The sequence below is a fragment of the Rutilus rutilus genome, assembly GCF_951802725.1.
Source record: "Rutilus rutilus genome assembly, chromosome: 11".
Taxonomy (NCBI): Eukaryota; Metazoa; Chordata; class Actinopteri; order Cypriniformes; family Leuciscidae; genus Rutilus; species Rutilus rutilus.
The window spans coordinates 35837066-35859889 of record NC_140216.1 but is presented as its reverse complement, the minus strand read 5'-3'; the positions used below and the strand labels follow the sequence as shown (position 1 = coordinate 35859889).

Here is a 22824-nt window from a genome sequence, read left to right as displayed (position 1 = left end):
CTTAGCGTAATGCGTAAATGCGGGTAACTAAGGTAAATCAAGCAAGCTAATATGCATGGCCCACGAAGTGTTGACAAAATAACACATTAGCGGACCGGAGGGAATAATATGGAATTTTTTCCAGAAAACTTCTTGCACAAAATAAATTCAAGCACTTTCAAGGACCTGTATCTATGTGTGTTTATTTTCAAAACCTTTCCAGGGCCTTGAATTTTTTTTGTCAGATTCACAAACTTTCAAGGATTTCAAGGACCCGTGGGAAGCCTGACAATCTCTTTATTAACTTTTTGAAGCATCAAAGTGGTAGTTGCGAAGCTGTCACTGGAGAGTACAGAAATCTCTCAGATTTCATCAAAAAGTTCTTCATTTGTGTTCCGAAGATGAACGAAAGTCAGGTTTAGAACTACATGAAGGGTGAGTAATCAATGACAGAATTTTCATTTTTGGCTGAACTGTCCCTTTAAATATTACAGCACGAAGACTCCATAAGTGTAGCTTGTTCATGCTTGTTCCATCTAAGACAGAGAATTAAGACAACAATAAAAGCAATCTATTAAGATCAGATGCATATGGATGCTGCATTAAGGACAATTATGGAAATATGCATTTATGCTTTTCAATGTTGCTCTGAGCTCTCCTCAGGCAAGGGTGGCATGAATACAGTAATAGTTTTCCAAATATTCTGTTAAGCCTCACCTGTACATACAGGTCATAACGATGATACTTGTTCTTCTATATATATAGAAACAGCACTGATGTAAACATGCATTGCTCTATTGTAAACATGCATTGAAGTCAGCAAATTTACCAATGAAAGAAAACATTTCTGGTCAGAATGAAGTGGAATGTTTGATTTAGATTATAGTCAAATCATGGAATGACATTTCCATTGGATGCAGAATAGTTTAGTATACACAAGGGATTTTAATGTTCTACTCTCACTTTTACTAAATTCACTAGGTTTGGATGGACTGAATGTTCAGAGCTGTTTCCAGAGAGTCTCACCCACACTTATGTTCTTCTGTGGGCTGAGTAACTAAGCAACATATTCCCCCACCCCACCTTCCTGCATGATGCACCCTGTACTCCTCTGCTTTGCCTGCAGTGACACGACCCATCCAGCAGGTTACGCTATTGACTCACAGTCTTGGCAGACTGCAGCAGCAGACAGCAAATACTGTCAATTGAATGAGTCATTCCAGGGCTGTAATGAGAGCTTTTGCTACAAGCCTCTTGAGGCAAGGACAATGTCACAGTCAATAATCCTCGTAAAGGAGCTGATTGGTGACGTCATTTGCTGGCCTCTCCAAGCTCCTCATTAGTGATTTGAACTGCTGAATAATTCTAGTGCCTTGGAGAGCCCCAGGAACAACCCTTTCTACTGGTTGATTAAAGAAGAAAAAGACAGCAAATCAGATAGCTAATTACACCGGTTAAAAAAGAAAAAAGGACACTTCAGAGGCGTTTCTGCACTTGTAAACAAGGTTTTACTGATACTGTCGATATTATAGATACAGCAAATGTAAAGCCACCATTTTACTCATACCTATGGACTTATGGAGTTCAAAATGGGCACCAGGTGTAATATAATAAATACTTGACCACAACATCTGTGCACAGGAACACTGACCCCCAAAAGCCATAGAAATGTTTATATATCAGTACAACATTAATTTCCCCATCAATTTACGATAGACATAAAACTTTTCAAAATGAAAACATTTAAAAATAAAACAAATTTCTTCTATTCTTCTTTAATTTCCATATCAACTTAATAGGCAACTACTAGATTTATAAGATATTATATACAGGTTTCTAAACGTGAAACTCCAAAAGGCACAATTGTCTATACAACATGTACAAAAAGAAAATAACTGTCTGGTGCTGACAAAAGAGTACAAAATAAAATAATTGGTCATCATTTATGATTGCACATACAATATGACTGTCAGAAAATGTGCTTTTAGAGAAGGCTTGCAGAGCTGCAAACCTCCTGAAGTGTTTCAGTTTTACAAAGTGACACAGTTTTACAAAAAAGAGGGAGAAAGAGAAAGAGAGAAATTCATAGGCAGAAAAGAAAGAGCTTTTATTGGGACTCTCAGGTAGCTATGACAAGTCTGTCCTCATCATCGCTGGAGGCTTCATTGTAGTCATCAGTCACTGGTTGTCTAGAGACAGGTTGACGTGGTTTCACTTCACTAGCCCCACCTGCTGTTGCCTTGTGTGCAAGATCACAGCCTCTCTCATTAGAGGATGAGGGGGAGGAGAACGAAGATGGTTGTGGTGGTGTTTTTGGTTTTTCCACCATGGCTGTAGTCTTATCTGTGCGCCCTGTATCCTTAGATCCAGCGCTAGTGCTGTTTTGAGAGACCTGCTTCGCCTCTATGGATGGCTTTGCTTTTGTAGGATCATCTCCTGGATTGGCTGTTGGATGACTGGCTGAGGGAATAGTTGCTGGTAGTGATTCTGCAACCTGTGCTGGTGGAGGTGCAGACGCTACACCCCCAGGGCTACGTGGCTTGTCCTGGGCTGCAGGGAGTGGGCTGAGAGCTGAGAGAGGGCTTAGGGATGGTATAAGGGCGGGCAGGGCAATATTGAGAAACTGCAGACCAGGGATTTGTGCTGGGGAAGCAGTGCTGCACTGAGGGGTGGGGCTAGCTGCCAACACCTGCACGCCTAGGGTGGCATTTAATGGCAGACTCTGTTGAGGCACCAGCTGGGTGGAGTTGGCTAAACCCACAACACTCAAGGTCTCCAAACCCATAGGCTGCAGGGCAGTCTGGGGAGCACCAAGTGTCTGAAGCCCTGCCACTTGGCCCAGAGGGAAACAAGGCAGTACACTACTGACTGGCTCCTGCACTACCAGTGGCTGGGTCGGAGAACCATCTGGCCGGGGCGAGGTATTAGGGGCTGGGAGAGGGCTGCCAGTCTGCCGGTGAATAACGCTGAGTGCTGGGATGGTTAGCTGGACTGGCCCAGCCTGAATGGGTACAAATGTGGAGTAAGCAGCCAAGCCAGCAGGAACAAGCTGGATTCCACCCACAGGTACCATGCTGTATGGGGAACGAGGGGGCTGTTGGGAGTGCAAAGGCAGATGGCTGAAGAGATGAGTAGTGGCTCCTACTCTGGATTCGTGGATCGGACCTGCATTTGGAAAGTGCAGGGGTCCCTGAAGAGGGTCAGAAGAGGTCTGAGTACCACGGTCGACATTGGCATTGCACTCACTTGCAGGCTGAGAAATGGTGCTCGACACTCCATCCTGTTAAAAAAAACAATGTCATGAATACTTTTATCAACACTGCCAAGCAACACAAAATTGCAGTCGCTGACTACCAGTTAAAATTCTATTCACCTTTTCATGCATTCAAAGCAGTTTTGCTGACGTGCCAGGCATGCGAGACTCAAGACATTTGAATGCATATGGGGTCGGGTACTGGTATGGGGTGAGGTGTACATGTAGAGAGGGAGGGATGTACGACGAGAAAGACAATGATTGCGAGGACACGGGTCTCACCTGGCCGAGCTTGGCGCCCTTGCCTGGCACTGGGGGACTAGGGGGAACGTCAAATTCAGGGTAGTCGATGGACATCTGCCTGCAAGGTGACACTGGGCTCATCATGTGTACGGAGTCAGTATCAGAGTTCTGGGATTCTGAGGCAGGGGCGGGGTGGGATGTGAAAGAGGTGGGACTAGGGCCGGGGCTGGAGCAGGATGCAGAAATTGACATCTGTCTGACCAATGAAACTGGGCTCATCATAGCCACAGACTCTGTGTCTGAGGTCTGGGAGTCTGAAGCTGGAGGAGGCTGAGGTTGAGGAGCTGGGGTTAGATTCGGGCTGATGGACATCTGAGCCAGCAGAGAGCTAGGAGCTGTGTCGGCTTGGTTAGCAGGAAAATGCTGTGGGCTTGCAGAAACAGAAGGTGTTGCAGAGAGGCCAGATTCTGCCTGACTGTCCTCCTCGTCTTCCTCTTCTCCATCATTATCTTCATCATCTGGGCCATCAGAGTCATCACCATCTGAGTCCTGTCTGTCAGCACTTCCTGCTCTTCCTCGATCACCTTTGGGGATAAAAACAAGGTAATGACCAAAAAGAACAGGAGGAATTCTAAAATATAAAATAGCTAATCCAAACACATAGCTATAAAAGAGCTTTTTTCAAAATGATGCACAAAATTATTTCACCACTGGGATAGTATGACCTTTACTCTTTAGGAATCTTTAAATAATGTTTGGTCCTTCTGCATAGCAAAAAAGGAATAATCGGTCTAGAAACACCCCTCTCATAATATGGGGAAGGCATTAACACCTCAGACCACAAATGCAGCCTGTGCTTGACAGCTTGTGTAGAACTGTGTGAGAGGAAAACAAATATGCTCTCCGTAACTGAGACCAGAGAAAGCTCACAGCTTCTCTCTCTCTCTCTTTCCTGCTAAAATTAGATGCTGCAATTTCCTCGCGGTAAACGCTGTGTATGCCGCCCACATGCACCAAGAGTTAACAAGGAAAAAGACTGCGTTTAGAATCTCTAATTAGACCGTGGCATTGCCATTGATCATCACTGCAATAGAACATAGCTAGACACAATCCACATTTAACAGATGGTTCTATTATTAGTAAACCTATTAATGGTCAGGTTGATTATGTAATGAAAAATAACTAAGTAATGGTGCAATCAAAACTATAGTTTCTGCTTTCTAAGTTGGTAAAAGTGTGGGTCCTCATGAAATGAACCCCCTTATTCAATATGTTTAAGTCTTATATTCCCAAAAACGCATAAGAGACTTCTACCTGAGTCTTCTGTGTCCTGGTCTTCAATAATACCCACAGAAACTCCCATTTCCATGCACTTCTTGCTGTGGGCTTTGGACTTCATGTGTTTGGTAAGGTTCCCTGTGTGGATAAAGGGAACAGATAGGTCACTCAGGTGGGAGGCGGATGCAGGGCATGGGAGTGGTTTACATAAGCATGACATGTTCCCAAGCACTAGCTCTATGTAATGGGTGAGTAACTGATAAAGAAGTTCTTAAAGGAACGTGGGCTGGTCTGACACTGTGTGCTGTTCTGCAGTGCAGCGTGGGAAGTTCAACAGTGATGAATCATACTGGCTTTTTTAAAGAGAACAGGCAGAATCTTAAAAAAAAAAAAAAGCCATTTCCAGCCATCCCTAAGAATGATCTAAATTACCTAAATGTTCTCAAATTCGAACAAATTTCATTAAAACTTAAAGTTAAAAACCTGTTTAGATTTGTGAATGAAGTTGGTTTTTAGTATCTTCTTTTTCCTGTTCATTAATGGTAACAATAATTGCCAATTGAGGAAGAAAACTACATTTACCCATTACAGCTTTGAAATCAGTGTTTCAGACTGAACCCACCTTTAGTCTTGAAAGAGAAGTTGCAGTGCGTGCAGTGAAATGGACGAATGTCTGAATGAGTTCGGATGTGTTTCCGCAGCATGCTAGGTTTCTTGCAGCGAATTCCACATTCCTCACAGATGTATTTTCCTCTTCCACGTCCCCTAACATACACATACTCCTCATTCGATTTGTAACTGAAAATATACCACAAATAGCACATCAAAACACAATTTCCTGTTAAATATTTAGAAAGTGGGGTAAGATAAATGTTAAGATTTACAAACCCTCCATCAAAGATCTTCACTCGTTGGGGTTCAGATTTGGAGGAGTCTCTGTCTGACTCGGTCTGATTAATTGGTTGAGTCTCTGGTTTTATTTTTCCACTATTCTCAATTGGCACAGATCTTTGCTGAATCAAAACCTGAAACAATACAAAATACAATAATTTGTTAATCATGCATGCACCATAACAAATGCATTAAAAATAAAAAACAATTAGCAAACATATCAAAGCTATCTGTTAAAGCAGCATCAGACAAGTGAAAATGCTCTTACTTTTGGTAAGATGTCCTTCAGCTTCCCAGAGTAGGTCAAGATGTCAGATTTCAACGTTGTTGTTTTTGCTTGGGTGTAGTGTATTTTCTTGGATGTCTGTTTGGAGTCGAACAAGGACATAACCACTTTGGTGGGAAGTCCCAATGGATTGGGATTGTTTGGGTTTACTACCCATGCAGAGTAGGCAGAGATCCTCTGGTCTGTCTGCTGAATATGGAGGGATTTCCTTTTCATGAGAAAACACCAGGTGAAGGTTGTAGCTGTTTTCAGACTGGGGAAAGACAGGCGATGGCTGTCTCTGGTGTTGACAACGGACACAGAAGAAGCTAACTTCACTTGTCCTTGAAATGTCGAAGGCCTCAGAGGTGATTTCGATGGAGACCAGCGCTGCTCTTCAGGTTTTTCTTGTGGCTTCAGAGTGGAATTCTCTGGCATGGCATAGCTTCGAACTCCAGGTGAAGAATTTGTAGCAGGTGTTGTGGTAGGTGTTCTCCTCTCCATCTCCTGTTCACTGACCTCAGTTGTTGTTATCTGAGATACTGGTGCCTGGGTGTTCTTTACAGCTTCAGAAATCTCTGGTAATTGTTCTGGTGCATCAGTCTCAATTGGGCTATCCACTGGCTCTGTGGTACAGACCTGTCTAACCAGCATTAACTTCCTCTGCCTGGTAATTTCTGACATCTTTGAGTTCAAATAGTTTAGAGATCTACCATCAGTGAGACATGCAGCTCCATGCTCATCTTTAGCCCGTTTCTGTGTCTTTTCCATAGCAATGTCCAGGCTGTTGGCAGGGGAGAGCATACGTTTGCTTGAGGCAGTGGATTCTTGGGGGCATAAATTAGCAGATGCCAGTTTTTGTGTACAATGCAGTGAACCAAGGGACAGGATGCTTTTATCAGTGGTTTGGTTTTGGTCAGTGGTTTTCATGTTGTTTTTCATCTGTATAGCAACAGACCCATGTTGCCTGTGTGCTTGGATTTCTGGTCCAATCTTTGAATTACTGTTCACAACATGTACTGTAGGGAAGTTGACCTTAGAAACCGCAGATGCAGGTGCAAGGGTGTGCTCATCGGTGATTAGAATCTGTGGTACAGGTGTAGATACTGGCGTTATATGAGATGTTGTATCAACAAGTGCACCAGCAGGCAGTACAATTGGAGGCTTATTGATTACAGCCTGATAAGCTTGTTGTGCTACATAGACATTTTGCATTCCATCATTTGACTGTGACACTTTAATTTCCTTAGCAATTGGTATTGTTATGACTGGCAATGTGATCTGTGTGCCTTGCACACCTGCTAAAGAATATGTCTGGCCTGTTTTTAGTACGGGGCAATTCATTTGGTATTTAGGTTCAAAGCACTTCTGATTTTTTTCATCAGAGCTCTTCTGAATGTCTCTCTGACCAGCCCCCATATTGACCAGAGGTTGCATGTGGCATGCCACAACCCTTGAGGTCTGATGCCATGGATGTGGAAGGCCATGAACTTGGGGTTGTTGGATTTGGCTTCCAAGGTTGATGCTTTGAACCATTTGTTCATTTTTCGTTGGCGGGGCCTCTCCAGAATGTAGGACAAAGGACTGAAGAAGTGCAGATGTGTTCAGATTTACTGGTCTAGGTTGGGACCCAGAGCATTCATTGGTGAAGGGGACTCTTTGGATGGGGGGAGTCTGTTTCACTGCCAATTGAGGGTCTGGTGCAATCTTCAAGGACATTTGACGTACTAGAGGCCCTCTTCTTCTTTCAATGAGAGGCACCTGGGTAGTTGGAGGACATTGTGTATTTTTTGGCAGGGCAGTCTGTATTGGTGGCAAAGGCCTGCTGGGTGACATGCTGCTGCAGTCAAAGGATTTGCTACGGTAGTCACAAGAAATTTCCAATGATGACTGAGTGCAGCTGATCTGTTCTGAGGTAGCGCGTCTCATCATGCCTGGCACTCCAAGAGTGTTGTTTGCTACTGGGATCGCTTGAGCTTCTGGTGGCTTCCCAACACTATCAGCCCTTGATGGGCTGTCAGATCTTGGTGGATCATCTCTGTCAAAAGAGGCTGAAATACTAGAGCACCTTGACAAGCTACTATCTCTACTGAGGCTACGAGAGAGACTTGACTCAAAGCTGGATTCACCAGAAGAGTGTTCCATTTGAGCAAGTCTGATGCGCTTTTTCTTTGGGGGAAGTTTTTCCGTCGGCAGTTTGGACAAGCTCTCACTCCTCTGAGGCCAGTTAAATGTATCTGCAGGTTTCTCTGTTGATTCTACAACTTTTTCATGAGTTTCATGACCTCTATCTGGTTCCTCTGTTACTAAGATTTCAGGGACTTGAATGTTGTTCTGGCGCACAAGCCGTGATTGCTGTACAGGTGTGCCATCACTAGCAATGGTAAAGGTTTGCTTACCATGAGGTTCCATCCCTTGGCTGGCACATTTAGGTGTAGACATTCTATCATGGTAACTTTGTGAGAAAGAGTTCACTACAGCCTCTGTATGGCCTTTTACAGAGCTCTTTACTTCCTTTTCCCCAAGATCAACTGGAGATGACCTGTCAATGGACTCAGATGTTTCAAAAGAATTTGGTCTGCTGAGGGAGTTGGTGTGTCGAATGACTGAAGTTCCACTTCCTTGTCTCTGGAGATCACCTCTTTCTTTATTTGGTGTGCTGATCTGAGCCTCTCTTATTGGAGATAGTCTTGACTCTTGGGATTCAGCAGCTCTACCAATGATTTGTATTTGTCCTAAAATAGCAGAGTTACTTAAAGATTGGGTATGGTGAGAATAAGGTCGTCCTATCGAATCTGTAGAGGCCTGGCAGGAGTCAAAACTTCTTGAACATGGAGGCGTGGTCTCAGTTGGAGATTGGTCATCATCATCTCCAACACTTTTAATTTTCCTTCTTTTTCTTACCATGAGTGGTTGCTCTACAATGCCAGTAATTACTGCATTTCTGTTCAAAAGAGGCTGCTGAAGTCCACGTCCAAACACTTCTGGCTCAATCTCTCTGGCATGCATAGGCTTGTTTTTCGGACCATGCAGTTCAGAACAATAAAACTTCTTGTGATTTTCAAAATTTTCTAGTTTTCTGTAACGGTTACGACAAGTCTCACATTCGTACATTGTCCCTTTGTTTTGCTGGGGTTTTCGGTTTCTTTCTGTTGCATGCTCAAAAGACTTACTTCTCAGCTCATGTGTAATACTTGGTCCATGATGGCTCTCATCCATGGAATGAACTGAGATAAGAACGTGACCATCATTTGTGGACAAATCCTCAACTGCTATCTGCCTCACTAGGGTACGAGGATGTACAGCAGAATTTGGAGTAGAGGGAGCTGAAGAGAATACATCATCATTTAGTGAGCTAATCTTGTCATCAAATGAATGACAGATCCTTAGTGGATGAGGTTGAGGGGTTAGATTGGGGAAGAGAGCTGACTGACCAGGTGTGGTGGGCATCGAATTACTTCTTGTAATTGGTAAACAATCCATTGCTGGATACTGAGGTGGTACAGAAAGAAGAAATACTGGCTTTGATTTGTCTGTAGGAGTGAAAGGAGATTTTGGTATGTCCGAGTTGGAACTAGATCTTCTTACTGGTGGTTTTAGATCAAACTGAAAAGAGTCTTTAAATATGTAGGATTTAGGGGAATCAATGCTACCCCTTCGGGAAAGAGAAGTCCGTCTGGGTTTGACACTGTCTAGTTGCTTGTCATCCACAACAGCCTCATTGTCTGAGATCAACTTTGAGATACGCTCCTCAAGAGATAGAGCTTTAGTTTCCAATGGAGGACGCATTTGTACAGAAGGAACTCGAGGCTTCTCAATAGATGCTACATGCATGACAGTTGCCACAACCGGGGAAGGAGGAACTTGTGGGTTTTTTGTAATCTCAGTTTCTGCTGGTGGAGTAATCTTAACAAAAGGACTTGGGGGACTCATAGCTTGATCTGCACTCTCAGAACGTGAAAAGTAGCCTGAGTCAGTGCTTCCAAGACTCCGAGGACTTAGCAGGCACTTGCCTTGTGGCTGTTGAGAGTAATCAGTTGCTTGTTGCCTTTGTAGCTGAGCATGGCTGCCTCCCAGTGGTGATTTACAATGCTGATCTTCATCCTCACTAACTGAATCTTGTAGAGGACTTGTGCAATCCACTTCTTTCAGTGAGGACAGAACCATTACATTGGACCGAATGTTTGCTGGCTGGAAATCCCTTTGCCTCTGGGCTGTGGCATGTTCAGGTGCTGAATCTGTAACTCTTGGGCTGTCTGCACGCAAAGGCGAAACATTTACGGGGTGGACAACCACTTTAGGGAGAGCAGCAGTGACCTTTGGCTCACATCCTCTCTGTGTAGCCAATGTTTTCAGAGTTTCAAACACCAACAAATGCTCTGATTCACCTTGGCTTCCTGGTACCATGCCTGCACTCTGCAAACTGCTCTCAGATAATGCTGTTAGACTGCTCTGTGAAGAATCCGGGTCTAAGTCAGCTGTACTACCTTCTTCATCACTGTCCCCGCTTTCCTCCACATCAGAATGTGTTGGCAGACCTTTGTCCGATTCTTGGGAGAGGGATCCACTTCCGGAGTCTTTAACCAAACCCAGTTTAATGGCATGAGCATGAGACTTCTTATGCTTGTATAAGTTGCTCTTTGTCTTAAATGAAAAGCCACAAGTCACACACGGGTAAGGTCTCTCTCCTGTGTGGGACCGTATGTGTTTTAGAAGCACACTTGGCTTGGCACAAGCTCTTTTACAGTATTCACAGACATACTTCCCTTGCTTTTTTGGTTTTTGATCTTTTGCAGAGATATCAGATACTTGATTTGCACCAAAGTTGACCACAGTTGTCATCTGAACAGGGTTGAAACCAGGTGTGACTGGAACTTGAATTGAGTTGGGTACTGTGGCTGACAGTGACTGGCATGTTTGAACAACAGGGGGCTGGCTTTGAGGGAAACCACCTGATCCAGATGGAACAGGTGCATGCGTCAAGTTAAGTGAAGGACCCACACTGTAGCTTTTCTGGAATCCTGGTTTGTCCTGCTGACGATTTCCTGACATGGTCACATACTGCTGTGTTGTGTGTTGCCCTGTAGATGCCACACTGCTGTAGAAGTGTTTGGCTGTGTTGAATTGTGGCATAAATGAGGGTTGTGAATGGACATTGAAATTAACAGCAGGCATAGCCACAGCATGGTCTGAAAATGTGACAGGAATGGAAACTGATTTTCCAAGATGTCCTATTGGACTGCTGTTCTTCCTTTCTGTCAGTGTATTGAAATCTGGCTCCATAGCCTTGAGCAATACCTCAAGGGGAGCACTTGTGTGAGAGGGAGATGCGTTTTTGTTGCTGCTGTTGCAACACCAGCTTTTTGTCCGCACTGGCCCTCCAGCACAAGGTTCTTCTTCAGAACTTTTGTGGCTGAGAGCCTGTGGCTCTGAGGTTGATGACTCCTCGTGCTCCACTTTTACTGCTCTAGATTCAGATGCCTCCTGCGGTGCATCTTCAGAATCTTGAGGGTCAGGCAATCCATGTGATGGACCACTAGAAAAAGAAGAAGAGGGTGTGGCTTCCTTGGATGAAGAGATGTTCGGAGAAATTGACTTCTTGGTTTGCGATTGCTTTTTGACAGGAGATTTTGGTATTTTCTTTAGCTGGTTTTGTACCACAACTTTTTTCCTCTTCAGTCCTTTAATGACCTCAGAGTTTCTGCCAGTACTTTCATTTGTGTCTGTAGGGGAAAAAATAAATAAAATAATGAACAACCCAAACAAAATTCAACCATACTCTGTCCAATGCCTTTTGAGATTTTTTTCAGATAATTGGAAAAATAATATATTAAATATTACTTATTTAAATAGACAAATCTTTATGACCATCCACAAGGCTAAAAAAAAAAAAAAAAACTTTGGGTTACACAAATAACTCGAAATGATTTGTAAAGGTTAATTTTTTTATCATTATTAAATGAGAGACAGTTTTTGAGTTTCCAAAATGTAGGATCCTTGATTACATTACTCGTACAATTTTTATTATAACAGGATTATTATAACAACTTGCAACAACTGGCTTCTGAGTTGAATTATTGACATATTACTGTAATTATATTTTTATTGTTGACAGTTTTGACTATGCAGTACAGTGCAGAGCACAACAACATGTAGCCTACACCTCAAATCGGACAGAAAAAGCTGCAGAAAAAGCCTTCATACCAAAAAATCTAATGAATCTCTATTAGTGTGCACTACATAAGATTCTTGATAAAATTTAGCCAACGTTTATGTAATCTATCAACACACAAATTACACAGGCATTTTCCTGTCAGTCTTCAAAACAAACACCCATGTGTTATTTTCTGCTTTCATATCCTCCCCCTTTGGCAGAATACCTTTCATCATGCAAAGTTCGTAAGAAAAACAAAATCAACCATAGACTGCACTTTCCACAAGACCTAAACATCAACATAAACTCTACGTTTAACAGCACAAATTACCTGGAATACAGACAAAAAGATATACAGACAAATCAACAACAGCAAAAATATTGCTATATCAGACCAACCAAAACATACCTAAGCAACGAGTGTTGATTAATTGTAGTGTAGGCAGAGAACTTCAATTCACAATGAAGAAAAAAAAAAAAATACAATCCTCTTCTTAGCAAACCCAGTACACTATAAGCTGCATAGGTACCTCTGACAGCTAGCACATAGACGAGACTGTTTTGGAATCTAGAAGATCTCCGGAGCTGCTACTGAGGCCCACGCATCATTATGTACAAAACCCACTCTCCGTTTCTCAACCCTCTGTCACCATCCCTCTCTCGCTCTCTCTTTCCAAACCCTCCCTAACTTGCTCTCCAACATCTCATTCAACATTGCAATTGTGTTAGTTAGGATGAACCTTACCTTGTTCTATTCTTCAACAAGCTCTCAGTAAGTTGGCAGAGAAAGACAATAAGACATAAGTTGCATGCAGGTGTTTATGTGGATGAATAAGCTTGGGTGAATTCGTGAAATCTGTCCCAAGATTGAACGTGGTCCAGAGACTGAGCAATAAGACCTGAGCACCTAAGTCAACATCTTGCAGAAAACAAATCACTATTAATTTGGAAAAGGAAACCTGCCGTAGAGCATACACAACTAAAACTTGTTCACAATTACGCACTGATGGGCAGAGTTTACCGCATTTGCTGTGTTTGGATTCCCTGTGGTTTTAAAGTTATACTGAAGGCTCTTTGTGTGCCTGGCGCCAAGTAGTTACAAAACACATAACCAAGCCTGAACATCTGTGGCAACCCTGCACTTATTAGGGTTTCCCTTCTTTACTTTGCTTGGCATGGTTGGTGGAGAGAAGTGGTTAGCATTAGAACTACAAAGTCATCAATTCCTGGATGCCTTAGAAATTCCCCATAAATTCAAATAGCCTGTTAGGATTTCACCAAGACTTCAATCTAACTTTTTTCTTGTTTATACCTTAATAAGACAACTTCCTTACATGCTTCTAGAGAACGTAGAAAGAGGATATGAGGACATCTCTGAGCTCTGAGCTAATTAACCGCTTTTAACAGATTCAGGATTAACACGGAGATGACTGCCTGTTGTATTTTGAGAAGGGATTTATGTATTATTGAACCAGTTGCATTCGGATGTAACCCATCCCAACATGAAAAATAAGGCCAGGATAAACCTAATTATTAAAAACCTCATATTTAAAATGAATCCATCATGCTACGATGGTAGATGAATATGGTCAAATTATTGTTACATGACAACAAAGGATTCAGTTTATTTACATTGTACAATGTTCTTCAAAATAAAATCCGTAACAGTACCATGATGCCATGGTTTCATATAAACTAAGACTACAACAGCTCATACACTTTTTTTATTTTACTTTTTGCTATTACATAATCCCATTCCAGCCTATTATGCATCAGCTCTGCTGTTTTTCCATGTATGCTAGTGAAACACAGCTTTGAAATGGCTGCTCCACGTATTTTCTGGTTAAACCAAAGACATGTTAACTGCCATGGTGTGAAGTGTGGCAGGTACATTCATAGAGTGCATGCACAGCAGAGCTAAATGTGGTGGCCGTAGGTGAAAGCCAGCAGAGGTGCTGGAACTTCAGGAAACCCCCAGAACATCCAATGCACCATTGAAAGCAACATGCTGGCAGACCAGATAACCTCAGTACAGATACAGTCCGGTAACAAGCAAAGGGTGTGGCAGAACATTTAAATGTTGAGAAGCAGAATAAAGTATGAAAAAATATTCAGAAATTTGCCCTGAATTCCACACAGAAAAGCATTGTCACGGTTCACAGGTTTGCCTGTTCATGTTTGTGTGTACTGATTGCCTATCAGCGTCGCTTAGTTACCAACTGCGCTGACGAGCTATCAGATCAACTGCAGGTGCGGCTCGTTTATGTGTCCAATAAGTAGTCTTGTGTTTGTCGTGTTCATCGTCAGATCGTTCTTGAGGTTCACGTTTTGTCTCCTTGTCCTGTCAGTGGTTCTCTGTCACCTGTTCCTGTGTCACCTGTTCCTGTGTCACCTGTTCCTGTGTCACCTGTTCCTGTGTTACCTGTTCCTGTGTTTCCTGCCTGCTCTAGTTTTGGACTATCTGCTCTGTTCACAATTGGTTGATTTCTACGGGGATCATCGGACTTCAGCCCATTGCCGTCTCCTCGCTGCCAAGACCTGAACTCCGACCTGCACCTCTCCATCAGTCCATCCTGCCTTGATCTTTTCTCTGTTTACTTAATAAACTGCCTTTTCATTCGCAACTGGATCTTGTGTTTCTCTCCTGTGACAAGCATCTACCTTGAAAACTTAATGAGCAGAGCGATTCAACTGCGGCACAAAGACCCTGCAATTCCTCTTTAAAGCAACAGACGTGCTCGTACCTCTCTGAGAGAATGAAATAGCTTAGGTACTGGATGTTCTGGTATTGAGGAGGGGGCGGAGAGAAAAGCTTCCTGTAGACGTTATTTGAAAGGAACAGTCACAGAAATGTTATTTTATATGATGAATCATACCTTTGTGTCCAACTTTAGGGTCTTTGAGCTCCTTCTGTGCTTCCTCTATTTTATCTGAAACAGAAAAAGAGATTTCCATTTTAGCCACATTGCAATCCGATATTGGATAATAGTAGACTTGTAGTCAAGACCGCCTAAACCGAGACCAAGACACTACCAAGACCAGAGGGTATCGAGACCAAGACAAGACCAAGACCAAGACCAAGACAGAATAAGTCAAGACCAAGACCAAGTCGAGACCAAGACCGAGACCAAGTCGAGACCGGAGGGGAAAAAAAACAGACTAGTGTTGAAGCTAAGCTATAACTTGTATGAATTCAAGAACAGCAGCATACTAGGGTTCAGCCGCAGTTGGCAGAATAATACAGAGACAGACCATGTCATGTGTGTGACTGTGAGCTCACTGTAAATGTTTATGCAGACTGGGTGAGATCAACTATGTGTAGCAATAATTGCATGACGGCTGTTACTGCACTATTAGAGGATTGAGACTCCCTTAACTTTTGTGGACTGTTTTGTGGACTGACATGACTGGTACTGACTGGTTCATCTGACAAAAGATCAAACACCTCCAACACCATCTTGCTCCTCCAACAACTGTCTAAAGAATGAGAAATATGTAACCAATTGAAATTATACTTAATGTGTAGAGGAAATCATAACATCAAATTAAAGATACAATTATAAACTTGGATTAGGCCTAATGTTTAGTCAACACAACGGAGATATGCAAATGATATTTAAAAGACCATTTATTTAGTCTAACACCATCTTAAATACAATACTGTAATCAAACAACACACACACACACACAGAGAGATATCAAAGACACAAAACAAATTCATCTAAGCAAATGCCTGCCTATCTCTGCCGATTTCGGAGTCTGCAAATTAATCCATTCTGCAACTTTTAAATACATAATAAAAAATTTAAAAACGAAATTATAGGCTTAAGTGCAGGATCCGAAAGTTGGTCGTTTTGTCGCTATGGTTACACACACACACACACACCGTTGGCGGTGCGCTCAAAGTCATCTGTCAGTTGTGCAGTTACCCAAAATCTCCTGAATGAAGATAAAACCCATCATGTCACTGATATGTGTTTTTTAAATCAAGTGATCAAAGTGCTCGTTGCCGCTGCGATCAGTGGCGCGGATAAAGTGTTTTCTCGTGTGGCTTGCGCACACAACACACTGCTGCACTCGGACGCGCGCTTCAATCCGTTCCGTTGCGGATAATAATGTTGCATTATCGAACGTTGTGTCGTCGTGGATATTGTAGTATTGTATTGCTAAATCCCCGACCACTATGTCGGTCTGAGACAGCGAGACCTAGACAAGACCGAGAGGTCCGAGACCAAGACAAGACCAAGACCAAAGACCGTCAAGGCCGTGACAAGACCGAGACCACGTAAAAGTGGTCTCGAGACCGGTCTCGAGACCAAGACCGGTCTCGAGACATACATCACTAGATAATAGTAATAAACATAAATGATGGTACAATTCAGGACAGAGTGAAGTAGCGTTTCAAAATACAGCTTTAAAAAACAAAGAACGTCAAAGTCAAATGTACAATAAGTAATTTTTTTATCCAAATATTATCAATACTAGAGACAGTGGTGACAATATCGACCAATATTTGAATTTTTGATCGACACTGTAAAAAAAATATATATATAAAGGCTTAATTATACAACAGTATTACAGTTGTTAGAGGTGGATATTGCTGTATCCCTAAATCAATAATATTACAGAATACAATAATAACAGTATATATGTAATATTAAATATTTTGTGTAAATATATAATATAATATAATATAATATAATATAATAATATTGGTCTGCAAAAGAAAAAAAAACTATCTTTCCTTCTCACATCTTACAGGTATACGGCAGACATTTAATATTTCATATCATCTGCTCTGTGTGTGGGAGGGATATGCACACTGAAAATATACCCAATTTTAGAATGCAATTACTGATTATTATATAAGACAAGACAAGACAGGACAGTGTGTACTGAGTGTGTGTTTGTATGTATGCATGTACATGTGCTGTAAGGGGAATGAGAAGCAGTCATCTCCTTTCACTACCTTAAGTCACATAGCCATGACATACACAAATACAAAAAAAGCATCTAAAAGCAGAACAGATTGGTGTGGTGTGTTTCAACCACATAACCCCATTACAAAGAATGAGCAAACACCGGTTTGCTTTGAAAACAATGCGTCGCTGTGAAGCGAGAACCGGAGCGGTTTCGGAAAGAATCCTTGCTTGATGTTTGGAAAATGCCCTGGCCACTAAGAGACTCCCAGACGCTGCTTTGGATCACTGTAATGGGAATGACACTCTCCTCTGCATGAGGAACAGGGTGGAGTTGCGAGGGGGTGCCCACTGACCAAGGTTTCAGCATGTTATGTCATGATGAGTGGGCTGAAGGCACACCCTTGATTAACTCCCCCACCCCTCTCTTTCTCTCTATGCTCAATCTGTTATATAACCCAATATATATTTATATATAACCCAATCTTCGCAAATCTTTCCCTTCAACCCACATCCAGCATCACTTACCACACAAAACCAAAAAAAATATTTTTGAGTTAACTGTTACTGTATGTAAGTGTGCAAGCTAACATTGAGCATGCAAGTATAATTCAGGGGAAAAACATGTCTCTGAGCCCGGGTTGACAAAAAAGACTTTAATCTTAGCAAATAGCTGTAAAATCGGAACCAGTGCAATACAAAAGTAAAAAAAAAAGAGAAACTTTTGATGAATCTACAAACAATGAGTCATTCCTGTTATGCAGTTATGCATTTCCATGTCCCCATTACAGATGTCTGAAAATATTGTATACAATATTATTAAATACTAACATAAATTATTAAAATGTTTCAAGATGGAAATCATATAATTTAGTGTCTTGTATCACAGTAACGGTTATGAATTTTAAATCACTTCATTAAGAACTATTATGAGTTAAATTACTATAAAGAAATATTCTTATTTTTTTCTTTCCCTAATCGAAAAGTTTTCTTTATTTTCTTACAAGACAACTTGTTTTCTAGAAATGCTTTCTTAAGTTACAGAGCTCAAAATGTCCAGCAGTATTACACTGCAAAATCCTCCACTGGAGGTCTCTAAATGTTTTGTTGGGGGGAAAAACAGCAACATTTTAACCCTCTGGTTAACCAGAGGATTAAACAAAAAACACTCAGTATCACTAAGTTCAGCATGATCGGAGTGTCCGTGAGAGCCTAAACGTGCTCCATATCTCTGGAGGGCTCATCTAAACCGTAAGAATGGAAACTCTAGTGTCTTCCATTGCATCACATCACTCTTCACTCGTTCTCGTAACACTTAACCACCTCAAGCTGCACTGCATCACAGTCATCACCAATTATAACACCATCCTATTCTGCACCTTCATCTAGGGGATTTCTGGATGCTGAGTCACCACAGACATTTATAGGTTGAACCGCTTGGTCTAACCACACATTCAGATTTATCCTACCCTCATCCGTTTGGAGCAATAAATGGAGCATATGGACATCAGTACATGAGGGATCAGATAACAACGGTTACTTAATGAACCGCAAATAGGACCCCCCTCCACCCAACCCTGTCCCCGAATTCCTCGGGTTAGATGGTGTTCGAGAACTCCACCATGGATGGAAGAACTCAAAGCCTGTGAACGAGAAATCAAAATCTGAATATTTTGGTTGAAGCAAAAGAGATTGGTTGCAGGTGCTGTTTCCTCAACTGTGGACTGAGCGAATGCAAAGCGGCCTCAAACACAAGAGCACTGTTGAGCCGAGTGACTTCTTTGCATACTTTAGGAAAATCATTACCAGAGATAATTATGCTTGGTTTCAACTGCTACATGAGATTAACACCGTGTCCAAACCAGGAAAAGTTTTCAGTCACAAGTAACTTGTCTGCCCACACTGAAAAAGCAAGTGCAGCATGACACAACTGCATGAATTGGAGATTTTAGACCAATGAGATTTCACTGTGCAAATCAACATCACACCAGTATTGAAATCAAGCAACTGATAAATTGTCATGTTACTTGTCACTTATAGCGGTTACAGATGCCTAGAACAAAACAGATTCAGTGAAAGAGAAGCTTATCACTTATCACTTCATGCCTGGTTACACAGAAAAAAAATTAGCAAAAAATGTACCTTGTCACTGAGGCAATAGCCTTAAACGGACAACATTGTACCTTATCTAGCCCTTAGAAGAGACATATTAGAACCTTAGAGTAGTAATATTTACCCTTAAAGGGACAAAATGTTGTTTCAAACTCATAATGCTGGGTTCAGACTACACTATACTTGTATTTATTACGATAGTCACGGTGTTAAGATTATGCAATTTTGACTCCTAAATTCTTGTCGTATCGTCGACCAAAAACAAGTCAGACTACACGTTGCTTCCCGACAAATTATCGCTTGCCATCTTTAACGACATGAGAAGGCAGAACTATCGACTGACAGATGTGAGCATAAACAAACAATGACTACCGAAGAACTATCCGGTGGCCAATGGCTATCAAGTGTTTTGCACTGGATGTCTTGTCGTCAGAAAAACCCAAAAAAGAAAGAAAGAAAAAAATGAAACATGCCAGTCCTTCTGTCGCGACGTCATGAAGCATCGCAGACGCTTTTGGTTGTCATCAACTTTAACACACTACATGAGATAAAACGATCGTTTCTTGCGTTCCGACGCCCCTTGTTGTTTACGAATCCCCATGACGCCCTACATCAAAACAGATCGTGCCAAAAATCGTGTAGTCTGACCTGTGCATCTTCAAAACACAAATTATTATTTGTTATAAAAAAGGCCATGAGAAAAAATCCATGAAATGAGCAGTTTAATCCAAGTCTTGTGAAGAGATACAACTGCTTTATATGATGATCCGATTTATTTTAGGCTTTTATTCTATCATTTACCTTTTGGTGGTACAAAGATATCCCTTTAAGGGTACTACCCCAGTGATGAGCTGTCGGGGACCTGTTGACCTGATTTCAACAAGTACAACATGTTCCTGGATCAACGTCTTTGTTGATCCTGGAACACTATTCCAATCATCCAATCAGATTTGAGGGACAAGTTTACAGTTTATGTCAAGTTTAGACTTACAACCAGGGTTAGGTGCTTCAACATCAGATTTATTCACCTATCATTTCCCTCTGATTTTAAGGATAGCTTATGGATTAGAACTAAAATTTCAAACAAAATATGTTGATCCAGGAACATGTCTTACTTGGCAAAATCACGATTACCGAGCTGTTTTTGCACATTTCGTTCTGAAACGGCTAGAAAATGTTTCAGGTGTAGGGCTCTATATTTGCGTTTCTAGTTTCAAAAGTCATGTTTTCACCTAAATCACAAATACACAGTCTGATGACCTGACAGGGAAGGAACCTCATGACAAAATTAAGAGTGAAAGAAGAACAGAAACACTTCAGAAAGTTGCTAGTCATGAACACAATGCAAAGAATCTCCTCTAGAGATTTTCTCTTCCTCTTTTCCTCTATGATGGCATTTTCAAATCATGAGTCTGTAGATATGGTGGATCTACTGTAATGTTTCGAGAGGAACTCCTTGAACTGTAGACCAATTGCTATTGCTATTAAATGGCATGAGGATGGCTATTCATTGCAGTTGACATATGGGACAAACCACAGTAGATGGGCAACAGTTGGTCATCTCTCTCTCTCTCTCAAAACTTCTCCAGATATTTATCTCTCCCACATACATTCTTTCCCCCAAAACACAAGATTTTCCTTCCAAAACAGCAACCACACCAAACCTAAACCTCAGATTCAGTGGAACACTTAGCAAGGTGATTTGGAAAACAGAGTTGCTGCACAAAGGTGGCAAATGAGGACAATAATACACGCTGAAATTTCCCCTGTTTAATGCTGCCATGACAACCAGAGATTCTGAAGTGGCTTTCTTCAATAAAGGAACATGCACTGGTCATCTCGACTGGTCCATGAGACTTCATTAGATGCTAGCGCATGTGCGCTAACGACATAGAGGCTAATGGAAATTTAATGTGATCAGAGATCTGGTTTTAATGGCCGTGGCAGTAAGAGCAGCATGTGGGTATAAATATCATATGAGTGGGTGGTGCTTATTCACAAACTGATTTTAAATGAGAGCTGGACTGAGTGTACCTGTCCTAAAGAGCAGGGTCATTAGAAAAATAGTCAGCCACAGAGTGTCCGAAAGCAGTTTGATGCATATTGCACACAGAAATGGCAAGATGAGGCAAAATCAGCTAGTTCCAATCTGACTGGGTAGCTTTAAGTAAATAGAATGGACATTTTGGAATTATTTCTTGCACATATGCAAGAGCTATGGCTATATGTCCTCATTTATTACACATCTATTAAACATTAATGTGTGTGTGTATTTATATCAAGTAAGTAAAAATCTGGGACAGAAAAATAAAATCTCTACTGCTAAGTTCTGTATATGGAGGGAAATCGATAATAAATGTACCTAATTTTATCTAATCTACAATGACAAAACAGACAGAATTGTTTGCAGCATCCAACTCTGCAGTGTGGAGCATGTAAATCATCAGAGGCTGGCTGTTAGTTTTCCACACCACGTGTTTTGACAAATAACAGAGTAGGTGTCAAAAGGTTAAAGTCATTTGCCTGATAGCATTGGACTTGTTATGGCATACAGAGGTTGAGTGCCCGCAAACCAGCCGGGCTCACACACACAAACACACACTAAAGAAAAAAGCCCAGCATACAATGCCTGCATCTATTAAGAGTGGATCACTAAATCAGAATGACTTGTCCACACACTTAACTGAGCATTTGTACGTCTGTCCCAGATGTGATCAAATCAGACAACATCACTGCTGCCTGTCAATCTGTGGGATTCACATGACGAAAGCATATTATGCAACCTGCGTGTCCTGCCATGCATGAAGTAACACACTGCCACAGAAAGAACAAAAGAAACATGCCATTCAGGAGGAAATATCGGCAAGAATCAAGAGAACTATAGCACTTCCTTTGCACGCGGTTTATCTGGCCCCTTTGCGCACACATACTTTAGAAACTAGTATCAGAGCACGCAAGGACTCGACGGACACACTTCCATGGAATTTAATACAGGGTTCTCCCGAATCTAGCACTGCTGTTCCCAATCCCACACTGTTCCACAGGGAGAGATGGAGCCAAAATCCTCAGTTGATTGCTCAAGGATTTCCACAAACCGCACTGGATCAGCTTTATGATTTACACCCTAATATTTTGCCACAGGACTGAAATAACATCCGCCTAGAACATTTGTTAGTAATTTGTCATGTCAAATTTACTTAAGAAATTGCACTCGGAAAAGCCCTTTGACTGCATGTACAGTAACCTTTTGCTCTCTGACCTTTCAGCATTTAAAAGGGTCACATCACATTTTTATATGTTTTTTCCCCTCAGTAAGGGGAAATTAATACTTTTATTCAGCAAAGACACATTCAATTGTTTAAAAGTGACATTTATCATGTTATAAAATATACTGTTCTTTTGAACTTTCTATTCATCAAAGAATCCTGAAAAATGTATCAGGGTTTCCACAATATAATATTTAGCAGCACAACTGTTTACAACAATGATAACAATACGAATGTTTCTTGAGCAGCGAATATGCATATTAGAATGATTTCTGAAGGATCACGTGACACTGAAGACTGGAGTAATGATACTGAAAATTAAAAAAAAATTTTTTTTTTTTTACAATATATTCAAATAGAAAACAGTTATTTGAAATTGCAATACTATTTCACAGTATTACTGTTTTTGCTGTATTTTTTGATCCATTAAATGCAGCCTTTGTGAGCAGAAGAGACTTCTGTCT

The 22824-nt window shown here is 41.4% G+C and overlaps 1 protein-coding gene across 5 annotated transcripts in view; it reads right to left on the bottom strand.

Annotated features, from left to right (window-relative positions):
* Window positions 1-1464: 1464 nt before the first annotated feature.
* hivep1 (HIVEP zinc finger 1) overlaps window positions 1465-22824 on the bottom strand; it is a gene marked incomplete at its 5' end in the record, with an annotated part of 62252 nt that continues 40892 nt past the window's right edge. For 4 of the 5 annotated variants that reach the window (XM_084424759.1, XM_084424760.1, XM_084424761.1 and 1 more), the window contains 7 exons: window positions 1465-3259; window positions 3515-4059; window positions 4790-4891; window positions 5376-5551; window positions 5642-5778; window positions 5913-11632; window positions 14940-14993. In XM_084424759.1, coding sequence (XP_084280885.1) covers window positions 2099-3259; window positions 3515-4059; window positions 4790-4891; window positions 5376-5551; window positions 5642-5778; window positions 5913-11632; window positions 14940-14993 — 7895 coding nt within the window. In that variant the 3' untranslated portion in view covers window positions 1465-2098. Of the gene's footprint in view, window positions 3260-3352; window positions 4060-4789; window positions 4892-5375; window positions 5552-5641; window positions 5779-5912; window positions 11633-14939; window positions 14994-22824 lie in introns of all 5 variants that reach the window. The other variant, XM_084424762.1, reaches the window with a different exon arrangement.